This window comes from Pectinophora gossypiella, chromosome 11 (assembly GCF_024362695.1).
Source record: "Pectinophora gossypiella chromosome 11, ilPecGoss1.1, whole genome shotgun sequence".
In the NCBI taxonomy this organism is placed as follows: Eukaryota; Metazoa; Arthropoda; class Insecta; order Lepidoptera; family Gelechiidae; genus Pectinophora; species Pectinophora gossypiella.
This window is the reverse complement of record NC_065414.1, coordinates 10,017,501-10,029,803: the sequence shown is the minus strand read 5'-3', so window position 1 is coordinate 10,029,803 and position 12,303 is coordinate 10,017,501. Positions and strand designations below refer to the sequence as shown.

The 12,303-nt window shown below is 34.0% G+C and overlaps 3 protein-coding genes across 3 annotated transcripts in view; 1 reads left to right on the top strand and 2 right to left on the bottom strand.

Annotated features, from left to right (window-relative positions):
* Positions 1–372: 372 nt before the first annotated feature.
* On the bottom strand, positions 373–2,718 carry LOC126370568 (protein prenyltransferase alpha subunit repeat-containing protein 1). The gene is made up of 3 exons (XM_050015513.1): positions 2,511–2,718; positions 2,014–2,408; positions 373–1,900 (listed from the first exon to the last, which is right to left on the bottom strand). Exons 1-3 carry the CDS (start codon positions 2,585–2,587, stop codon positions 1,026–1,028), a joined length of 1,347 nt encoding a protein of 448 aa, XP_049871470.1. The 5' UTR covers positions 2,588–2,718; the 3' UTR covers positions 373–1,025.
* A 284-nt stretch (positions 2,719–3,002) lies between these two features.
* On the top strand, positions 3,003–3,987 carry LOC126370632 (protein kish-A). Its single transcript, XM_050015600.1, has 3 exons — positions 3,003–3,163; positions 3,245–3,354; positions 3,655–3,987. Exons 1-3 carry the CDS (start codon positions 3,161–3,163, stop codon positions 3,758–3,760), a joined length of 219 nt encoding a protein of 72 aa, XP_049871557.1. The 5' UTR covers positions 3,003–3,160; the 3' UTR covers positions 3,761–3,987.
* LOC126370527 (ras GTPase-activating protein 1) overlaps positions 3,984–12,303 on the bottom strand; it is a 24,487-nt gene continuing 16,167 nt past the window's right edge. Inside the window, exons 14-19 of the mRNA XM_050015409.1 lie at positions 11,611–11,739; positions 11,008–11,137; positions 10,411–10,565; positions 9,960–10,092; positions 8,908–9,081; positions 3,984–7,925 (exon numbers count right to left, since the gene is read on the bottom strand). Of these exons, the coding sequence (XP_049871366.1) occupies positions 8,930–9,081; positions 9,960–10,092; positions 10,411–10,565; positions 11,008–11,137; positions 11,611–11,739 (699 nt within the window). The 3' untranslated portion in view covers positions 3,984–7,925; positions 8,908–8,929. The remainder of the gene's footprint in view (positions 7,926–8,907; positions 9,082–9,959; positions 10,093–10,410; positions 10,566–11,007; positions 11,138–11,610; positions 11,740–12,303) is intronic.

Below are 12,303 nucleotides of genomic sequence, written 5' to 3'. Positions count from 1 at the left end.
AATTTACTTATAAATCAAAGGTACAGTGAATTAGAAAATCGTTTTAATCAAGCCTTCGACTTGGGGAGTTTTCAGCAGTTTGTTCCCTATTCAATAATGCTCTCGCTGTGCTTGTTTAAATTAATTAGGCGCTTTGGAAACCTCGGCACAACTCGACAGATTCGCTCTAACTTTTCCGTTTAATTGTACAAATCGTATAAATAATGGTTAGGTGGGCAGTAATCTAATATTTATTTTCAACAGTTTGCTTTATTGGAAACAGTTACTTGGAATAAAAAAGTAATCGAATGTTATTTATAAGATTTATTGCAATATAAAACATGTCTTTTATTTCGATAAAACAAACAACAAAAACAAAAAATCTAGCTTATCTATTTTCATAATTATTTGGTATATACTCAACCATAAAACAATCAACACAAACATGCACTCAAATTAATTTCAAATACCTATTTTATAGTTATAATTCAATTTAAATATTTAATTTGAAATAAACCAAAACATTTTTTTCTTACAGGAGCTTACAAAAGAAAATCATCTTTTAGTTCATTCTAACAGAGCAGTATTATTTTTACCACAGAAATGTTATTGAAAAAATAATAATTGTAAAAAAAATTAGATCTGTCACTAAAATTGATTGCATTCGAAATTATAATAGTTTAGTTGAATGTAGGTTTCAGTCTAAAAGCTGCTTTTACAAAAAAATTTAAGTAGAAATGCAAGTTTAAAAAACAGGTTCAGAATGGAACTTTCAGTACAAAATGATTCTACTTTTTTAAAATTTTCTAGTAGATTTTTTGGCAATGACACTGGTAATTAACACTCTCATTTCATATAATTAGTCATTAAAGCAAAATCTGCCAGATAAATCATAAAACAATATATTGTAGAATCACCCTACATCTAAACAGGATGAATAAATACATTTATTTCTACATAAACCTTAAATAATAAAAATCCCAATATATTACTATTGTGATTTAAGTTACAAGTATTGTGATTTTATTCAAATGTGAAATATATTTTTAAGTTGAAAAAGAATTGTTGAGACCTTCTACGAATTTCAAATACTTTTCATGTCTATCTGCATAATTATCATTGTCATTTCTCCTTTCCTGAATGTAATTCATTTCATGAGCCAATGTGACTTTAAAAAGTATGCTTGAGTAAACACGTTCACCATCATACCGGCCCATCTTTGGCTGTTTTTGTCTTATCTCATCCAAATTACATTTCTTACATACATTTTTTACTAGTGCTCCATTCTGACGAACCACTCCATAATACTCATACATGATAGCAATAATCTCATGTATAATGAATCTTCTGTGATACCATAATGTTTCATGATACTTGTAATATCTTAGCAGCTCATTATTTAAGACCATTTCATGAAACAATATCTCAAGTTTCCTACAAACTAATGAGTTGTTTGTGATGCAATTACAATTCTTAACTGTATAAGAAAGAAGTAAGTTAACCAAATTATCCTCTGTATAGCTTATCAAATCGTTTTCGGACGCTTGAATGGAAAAGTCTTTGGGAAAATGTAATGCTAAGACTCTAACAAAAGTTTTACGTAAATTACCATTGATGGAAGTTTCTAAAGACTTCCAACTGTTGTTGCTTATTGTAAATATGTTTTTGATACAAAACTGTCTATAATGGAAGCAACTGAAATCTGACACGTGTTTTGATGACCATCGTTCAGAGAAGTCGTATTCCTTAACATACAGGAAGTTTAAATCAAACTGTTTCTCATACTTTTTGAGTTTGTTCATCACCCAAGTGCGATGGTTCCAGCTATGATAGTTATTTGGACTTTTATCTGAAGCTAGCTCACAGATATGAAGCTCTTCATTCGCCAAATTTTCAATGTAATTACTTTGAAGGTTATCATCTGGAAAGTAATAGTCAGATATTAATTACCATTTAGATACATAAATTGTAACAAAATATGAAAATATTGATCAGAAATTATCATATTTAAGAATTGAAACATTTTTATATTACCTTTTAATATTGCATCCAAGAGCCATCTTCGATAGGCAAATGCATCATTACATTTAGGCTTCCTGGAAAGCACTAGTCTAGTAAATCGCAGTTCTGACGACTTTTCCAACAACATTTTGAGCACCAAATCTCTTCTTTTATTCCATAACGACGTTAATTCAGGGTTCAGCAACAATGTAACATTGAGTATCCTGGTCAAGCGACCCGACATGACAGAAGTTACTTTCAAAGACTTCCTCTTGGGTTTAGAAAAGTACTTATCCATGAGCTCAGTATAACAATACATGTATACATGTTTCACACACCAAGACTCCAAACCAAGACAGTTTTCCAAATGTAAGACAGGAGATTTATTTTGAAAATTAGACTCCACAGGAACTATATCAAAGGAACACCTGAAAATTTAAACGCATTACAGAATTTCCTTTGTCTACAGCAAATGACCGACGTAGCAAGAAGAAAGTATCTGAATATTTGGCAATTAAATAAATACTTACAACTCAGCATTTTTCGACATAACATTGTCAATATCCTTAATTATTTTCTCAACCAAAGCAAATTTGTCCTCTTCCATGCTTGGAAACTAGCTGAGCTGACACAATGTAATTGTAATAAAACGTCGCAATAATTAAAATAAATGGCTTAACAAATTAATAATAAAATACAAGTAAACACACTTTCCAGTCAATACAACGAGTCAGCCGTCAAAAATCAATTTTTTAATTGTTTTTCATTCAACCCATTTACAGCTAAGATCATAAGACCATACTGCCTTGAATCAACCTTGAATAGAATGATTTATTTTTGAATCTTTTTAGTCAAATACATAAAAGATTTTTACATTAGGTATAATTATAGTCAAGCCTACTCAAACCAATCCACTATAAAAAAAACTTACTATTTAAATATTAAAACAAAACAGTCCTCCTTTTTGCTTCGCCATAATCGGGTAACCTATCATTTCGTTCTGAAATATTTGAAAACTTCTGACTTCTGAACGTGTACTGACAACTCACAACTGTCATGTCAATTTCCTCTGGAAATTGTTTGTGTTGATTCAGAGGTTTCTCGCCGATTTATTACCTAAAAGTGTATAAAAGTTAATAGAGTAAACCGTTACAAATTTTAATTACTAAAGCACTTAAAAATGGTACTTATTATGAAACTACTTTCGGTTCTGTAATAACCTTAATTCTTGAATGTCTCAAATAATAACCATATTTTCTTTCAGAGTGCGTTATTCAATTTTCAAAGCCTGCTGTCAGTAATACTGCTGCTAATATGCACCTGTGCATATTTGAGATCATTCTTCCCTAGTATAATGGATAGAAATAAGACTGGGTGAGTTGAGTGAGCTTTGATTATTCAGCGTTCCTCGAAGTACCCTTAATATCTCAAAATTTATTTATTTATTTATTAACACAAATTACATAGACATAAAACAAACATTAATCATTTGCAAACAAAAATATAATTATCCTAAATTAATTAGGAATTTTAATCTGAAAAGCTGGCAACTCACCCACTGAGTGAGTTACCACTTAGGCCTTTTATTTCACTATCAATGTCTGTGGACTTGTAATTTGACAACTACATACATCAGTTATTTACATTTTGTTTAAAATACATGATTTATTACAGGTTTATGGGAACCTTCTGGAAATGTGCAAGAATTGGTGAACGTAAATCTCCATATGTTGCTGTGTGTTGTGTGATAATGGCATTTTCCATACTGTTTCTCACCTAAATAAGATTTAGTGCCTATTGTTGTAAATAAAATATATACTTAATACTCTCCAGACAGCAAAACATTAAAAATATTGTTGCATTTCTATTCTATACAATATTTTGTAGTTTCAATACAACCATCTGCTAAGCAAGTATAACTAATTTATAATTTTGCTGTTTGGTGAAACCACAGAAGAATCAGTTATTTTATAAAATCCAATATAAAAATAAAAAACCTAAAGTATTTTGATTATTTTATCTTTATTACGAGACCGGATTTCTAGCACAGATAAAAATTTAATAGAAAAACAGTACATACTAAGGGATAGAATATAAAGAGATTACAAAACAGTCACAAAATCTAATACTAACCATTACATAATATTATATGTAACTTAAAAACTGCATTTTTCGTATGTTGCTACTAGCAATAAAATGTATGTTTCACATGTTCCTGTATATTAAAAAGGCAATTACTCAATTGGAAACATTGTTGGAAGCTTATCCTGCCTAAAATGCTGGTTAACAAGTGCAAATATGTGCAAATTGTGCTTTCAATGTACAAAATTTACGATTACAATAATAATTAGCCCAGTTATAGACAAAAACCCATTGTAGCCAAACTGAACTAAAATGCAATTCCGATAATATGTAACAAAAACATTGTAAATGTTTCAAAATGTTAACTGTAAATTCTGAATACAAAAATTCTTTCCAAACGGGCCAAATATTGGAAAATGTATCACTGTTTTGTTACAATTTTGTGAAAAATCTAGTGCATTACACTAACACGTCTATAATTGGAGCATAAATCAGTCTAGACATTTCCTATCATAAGCTAAACACACTAAATACAGTGACTACACATCCACATCTACTGCCTTAAGCTAAATAAATAAATCTTATGAACTTCGATGCATTATTGTGGCCTAGAATACTGTTGCAGTCAAACAAATTACAAAAATTATGTTATTCCATGGAGCTAGTGACCACTTTAGAACTCTGTCACATTAACAAATTTGACTTTTTAATGTGATATGGTACTAAGTGTTGCATACATATTCCTGCTTTTGATTATACAATTATAAACCATAAACATAGTCATGTAGTAAGAGCCAGTAAAACTAATTTTGATCAATACAACAGTTTTGTAGAAAGAGCTAAACTACGCACTTTGGCCGCTTCAAATAATCTATGCGAAACTACTAGCTATAAACTTATAATCGCCAACAATCAAATACTAAGCGAACTATCTCTCTGTTCAAAGTCTGTTTTACACCAGCTCCAACAAAATCTTAATCTTGAATTCCATTACAAATCAATTATTGAATTAGATATTGCACATATTATAAAATAAACATTTAAATGCAAATAATGGAATAAGGTTTTACTTGAGAATGGATGAACACTTAATCAAAGTTAGTCTTCTTTACATTACATGATGCACAAAATTCAGGCACTGAATAACATAACATGTAATGTTGAAATATAATTATTAAATACTTCGAGCTATTTTAATTTGAGACAAGTTTCTATAATTATATTATATCTTTATTTCTGTGCAGAGATAAATACGATTTCACTGTGTCCTTTCATATTTATATTGAAAAATTTCAATTTTAAAATACGCCATATTGTTTTCTAATCATACTAATACAGTTCAGTTGGCAACAAAGAAATAAGCAGTTTTTATTCGAAGACATTATCCAAAACAATTATATATTGGTGCCAATACTGGCAAGCACAAACTTAATTTTAATTTAGTTTGTTACTTTCAAAACTAGCTCTATCTCTTTCTTGCACTTATTGTAAGTAAAGGACAGCACTATAATTAAAACGGTCAAACTAAATTAAAATTAAGTTATTAGAATTAGCACCTAGTTGTTTCTAATTTCTTAATAAACCGGTTCAGCATACAGAAACTTCTACTACTATATTTAAAAGTGATTAATATGCCTACAGTATGTTCTATTTTGCCAAATATTTCATAATACGGACACAGTGAATATCAGTGTAAAATGTACATAGAAAAGCGCGTGCAAATAAGTACAGATTATATGGCACTAGAAGGTACAATAATACAAAATGTTATCAATAACAACACATCTTGAGCAAGACGAAAGGAAGATCGCATTATATAGTATTCATTAATTATAAGTAAAAAATCAAGTCTTTTTGCAATCAAAATATGTCAATATGTCGTGAAATATTTAAACTTTGCTCGTTTATGTGATAATATTGAAGCTTGAATATCCGAATCATTCAAAAAATATTACTTGTAACTATAAAAAAAAATGTTGTCATCTTAAAAAAAAGAAAATAAAATACTTGCACAAAAGAAGACCACAAAAAAGAGCAGAGTTCTGTCAAGAAATGAGAATATTAAAAAAATATTGAATCACAGAAAAATACAATTGCAATGAAGGAAGAATAATCAAATATTTATCACAGAATTTATAATTATAGTCGAGGTGCACCGCGAGATCTGTAAGTGCAGTTACATCCAAACTTCACGAACATTCTACAGCCCTATCACATTTATACTTTTACGTAGTATATTAGTAACTCCATACTTTTATTATATTTTTGGTGTCTTTTGAGTGATGATCGAATGTTATCCTAAATGTAAAGAGCTGGGTGAACAACGCAGAAATATCCTTTCACATGTCGTAATACAAAAGCCGAATATTTTTTTCTTGTCTTATGTAGTATAAAACTACAAATATCGAATCCTATGTTCTTGTATATAAAAACTGAAAACTGTGGTTTAAAAAGACCAATTTCTAATGTAAATAATATAGGGGTTGACCTCATGTTGTCTTAATAGCAATATGAGTATCTACCATAAAGACTATGGCGAAATTATGTAAAATTGATTTTACTTCTGCCTTGCTCACGCCCTTCAATCGTCAAATTACACCTAATCATACTAAGCCGAGTTACACTAATGAATTATCTCTGGATAATACTCTAGTACAAAAATCTAAACAAATATAAGTGTAGTATAAAAGGTTAGAGTACAGAACCTTATTAAAAGTCCATAATAATTAAAGCATTTCTTTAACGCGTCAAAACCCATACGAATTAAATAGCAACTTTATTGCTTCCAATTTTAAGACCACTTCTTCGTACCAATTTGTTGTACGCTTTTGGATCTTATATTTAGTTAGTAAAATGCCCATACGCCATTATAAAAGATAAGTTATTAAATAAATTAAATTCTGGGAATATAGCAATAAATATAACTTACATTACTAGAGAGCTCGTTTTTAGCAATTATCAAAAAATATTAGGCAGTTCAATTAAATGATTGACCGTTACAAAATTAATATAACTAGAATACAGTCATAATCGCACACACTACAAGAGTTTGGCACGAGAAAGCTCGAAACAAATTCGTTTGCGTATATCGTAACGTAAATACTGGCTACTGCTAACGTTGACTATAAGAAGACTGACCTCATTACTCGACACATCTTAAACATTACTTATTCTCCTTGTACGCAGTCGGGTAAAGCGCACTAATTAACAACAATGGACTTCGTTCCTACGCAGGGATCTTTATTACCTATTACGTCACCTAGCCGCAATTACGTCTATTAATCTACTCCTTAAGGCCATTTAAGTTTACCTTAGGGACAACATTTTACTTGACGTTTCCGAAAAGACGAAAACTCCGAACCTTAATAGAGAGGCTAAAAAGGCCACATCGATTTAATTCATCTACAAAAGCAATATTGCTGTTTGACATTTGTTTGCATTGCGCACTTACTTTCATATGCGCAAATGTCAAATTGCAATATTGCTTTTGTAGATGAATTAATTCGATGTGGCATTTTTAGCCTCCCTGTGTAGGATACCTACATATGAATGATTTTACGTTAAAGAAATCGTGTTTTTACGATATAATAAACCAATGCAAAGCCGAATTACCGTACACTTATCTCCAATCCAACACTTATTACTTCTACCTATGACTTTCATCAACTTTCATAATACTCGAGTAATTGAGGAGGAAGGAAACGTCACAACACAATTCAGCGACTACTTGTAAAATGTTTGCTGAAGTGTGACGTCGTTAAAACTGTCCTTTGTAACGGCCAAGTCCGGCCGAAGGGCTTCTATGTACCTCTATACCTACATCAATATCTACTGCTCGTCCAATGTAGATAAGATTTGTTACCCTGTAACAAAGAAAAATTAAAGTTAATGAAATACTCATCCGAAACGAAGGAGATAGAAAGAAACGGCAATACGGAAGCGTGGCGTTACATGTTCCTAGTGCCATACAAGTTACAATCAACTACATACAAATGTCATTTTGCTAGAACGAGACGCAGCATTCCGCCACCACTTTAACTATTAATATCTTCGGAGTTCGATGAAATATTGAAAAACGTATTTCTGTTTCATCTTTAGCATATTCACGTAAGTAGTTTGATGAAATGAAAAAAATATCGGGGCAGACCACCAGCCCGATGGTCAGATGTATGATAAGATTTGCACAGGACCGGAAAGGATGGCGTGAGAGGAGACCTGTACCCAGCAGTGGGTAGATTACAGGCTGAATAGATAGGAATTAATTGTAAGAAATCGAGATTGATGATGTGTGTTTAAGGTGAAGCGTGGGGCCTTAGTTTTCAGTTTATCTTGCGATTAATATACCTCTAACCACCGCAATTGGGATATAGTCGTATGTTATTATATAATTATATTAATTGGCCCCGATTCCTGCAGACACCTCCTAATTTTACTTTAAGTTATACCTGTCATTTTCTTATCCGCCGAAAAGGAAAGGGACGGATGATCGACAGCTCTTAATTTTAGGAAGAATGAGTAAATGAATGAATAACGCGGGCGAATCAAAAAGGTATCTCGCTGGTATGCAGAGTTTGACGTGTGATGTCAACTTAATACGGTTGTTTTAGATTTGTGCTTAAAAATGACGTGTGTTCCATAAATTTTATGCTTGTCGATTACCCGTCCCTTTCCTTTTCGGCGGATAAGAAAATGACAGATATAACTTAAAATAAATTTAGATAGTATTTACAGGAATTAGCATCATTGTATACATATAATATATAAGAACGTTAGCAACTTGGCTAGGTCCTCAGCTACTTTGCACATCTCTTGAGGGAAAGTCAACCAGACCCGGGTTGAACCTACCTGTGCTAATGTTCGGCGTATCCTATCTGATCATCTCGAGGTACTTGTGCTTGTGTTTTGTGAGCATCTCAGTGACGGTGACCAGCTTGCGGATGGCGGGCTGCGACTTGGCCAGTGTCTGCAGCTCCGACAAGTGTGACACGCAGATGTGGTGCAGCGTCGCTAGCTCCTTTGCTGCGGGAGTAAGGAGGAAAACTATTAGAACTACATCGTACCAGTTTGGTTTTCTTCTAGGGTAAGGATTTAATGATTATAGTGATATAAGATAATAGGTATGGAATTAACACACTGTCGCATACAGCTGTTGTTGTGTTCTGCCTGGTGTGTAGAGGATGGTAAAAAATACAGCGACTTTGAGTTGACCACGTTCTTTTATTAAAAAATTAAGCACACACAATTTACGTTATTTCACAGTTCGTTGATCGTAGAAGAAGAATGAAAAAGTATGGCTATTTTATGGATTAAAAAGTAAAAAATAATAATTTGTTGGATGTTGCCAACACACACAAATAGATACGCGCAGTGGTTACTCTTGAGTCTTAGAACGCTTGAAAATCAGAAATACTTTATCTATGGTAATTACGTGATTGACAACTGTTATGGGCGACATGCTGTGTGTGAGAGAGAAAGGTGTGTGTATGTGTGACAGAGAGAGAAGTTGTGTGTATGTGTGAGAGAGAGAGATAGGTTGTGTGTGTGACAGAGGGAGATAGTTTGTGTGTGTGTGTGTAATTACGCTGAATAAATGTATTTAATTTTGATTTTTGACAGAACTCAGTTGTCCACCGAAAATGGGCCTACAATACAGAAGTGCTATTTGATTGTTTTTTTGGTTTGGGACACTTAAGAGAACAGTAGAATCAGTGCAGTTTTCCCTACCACAGTTGGCTCTACCGTTATAGACGGCGATACGACTCGCCTATCGTCACGTTGGTCTAACAGAATGCGTGTGGTAACGTGCGGGTGTTTAGTCCATCTTGCGATAGATGTACCTCTGACTCCCCAAAGTAATCTATAATGCCTACTGAGATGAAGCTACGAGGGTCACTCACCGATGTCGACGTTGTTGTTGGTGTTCTGCGAGATGGTACCCGGGTCCTGCACGGAGCTCAGCTGGTCGAGGAAAACCACCATGCGCTCCTTGTTCTTCAAGATAAACGGATTCACCACCTCCATGTATGGTTCCTGGGAAACAAGATTATTTATTTACTTTAGTGGCCTTACATATAACTTACTATTCCATCTCATCCCCCTCAGTATTCGTTACGGTGTCACTAACACCCATACGTACTTGTATAGGGCGTAAATCACATCGTAACGAATAGTGGAGGATGGAAAATTCCACTTGATATTAACTCAGAATCATGGTCTGAATCATCCCTCTGAGTATTCGTTACGATGTCACTAACACCCTGTATAAAGTAAAAAAAAACTAAATTAGAAGTAGATAAATCATATGCCGCGATAGCGGGATAAAGTATGTGCCGTAATTTGACCACGTACCTTAGCGCCGAACTCGACGAGGTTAGCCAGGTTCTGCAGGCACTTGGCCACCATGAGCAGCGAGCGCTGCGCGTGCGGCGGCGGCGCGGCCGCCACCAGCCCCCAGGCGCGCGGCTCCACCAGCGCCGGGCAGATCAGCCGCAGGAAGATGAACCCTGCGGACCAGCGGCGGGCCGGCTTTAGCGCTCTCAACGATATACCACTAATCGTTCAATATTATTTTTATATAAGGAAAGCTAACAGCATTATTTAAAAAATAGACTTATAATAACAAGTAAAGGCCAATTCAGACAGCCAAGGTCAGACATTCGTCTGTTTCGCGATCGCGTTCTATTGTATGTCATGGCTTACCCTTTTACTAAAAAACAAAACAAGAAATTACTGTGGAATTTGTATGAAAACTTACACCATGACTTCATAGAAAGACGTGATAATCGTGTATTGTAGCATTTTAAATTCGTTTTAGACTTTTTGTATTTTTGACAATACATAATTCCATTATGTATTTTTGACCTAGGATACTACCCAATTTACCTACAAGTAATTTACATCAAAACGGAAATTACGTAAATACAAACTTACTGAGTCAAAACATACCTGAAACAACTCTCGTGCGCACAAAGCGCTCATTGGGCCACTTAGCAACGGCCGCGCGTTGCAGACAGCCACACAGATACCTCACGGGCCGAGGACACGCCTCGGGTGACGTGAAAATTGACAGGGTTATCTGAAAGTAATACATTGTCTGAAGATGTGTAATAGGCTAGATGACAACCTAACCAAATGAAATACTCTTTTCGAAAGGTCAAAACTGTTCATTTATATCATGGTATAATAAAACAAGGTATGCTCAATCCTATGAAAAGCCACTAAGTAGTGTTACCATTAAATTGGTATCTGCAACATTCCAAGGGAAAAAAGCGATTTACTGACTAATACATACATACATACATAAACTCATGCCTATTTCCCACCGGGGTAAGCAGAGACTATAGAATTCCATTTGCTTCGATCCTGACACACTTCTCTTGCTTCCTCCAGATTCATCAATCGCTTCATACACGCACGCCGGTTCAGAGTAGATCGTATTAAACCTTTTCTAAGGACATCTCCAATTTGGTCATCGTAAGTCCTAACTAAACCAATTAATTACTGACTAACGTACTTATTAATTAAGTTCACACATAGCTAAGCCGTTACCTGATCGAGGATCATGAGCAGGAATTCAGCGTTGTTGCAGGCGTCGTCGGGCGAGTCCATCTTGGTTGGGTTCAGTTCAGCTGACTGTTTCGCATCGATCAACTTCTGCACGGTTTCTGATATCGCCGCCTACGTAAATTGTTTATGTTAATAGGACGCCGCACACAAAACCAAGACAATAGTCAATAGCATCATTTAAAAATTTCACAAGATAATAAAAAGGAAATTATCAAAAGCCGTGTCCTCGCTTGGGAATGTTCCGTGCAGTAAAAAGGCGCAAAACTTATGCAAAAAGACCTTTATTATAACGTAACCTTTAGGCAGACAAAACCAGAGTACAAGAAAGAACAATTTGAAAAAGAAAAGCAGCCAGTGTACTTAATACAGGGTGTTAGTGAAGTCGTAACAAATATTATTCAGCTCAGTTAGTCTAGTTTTAAAACTATATCCAATTCTATACTTTTGCGATTGAAAATTTCACCTCGGAATAATGAGCTGGGTGTTAGTGACACCGTAACGAGTACTGAGGGAGATGATTCAGACCATGATTATGAGTTGATATCAAGTGGAATTACCTGTAGGAAAATTCATGAAAATTTTAGTGTTGTTTAAAATTATTTTCAGTTCAATCAACTCGAGCATCACGGTCAGAATCATCCCTCAAAGTTTTCGTCAGGATATCACTAACACTCT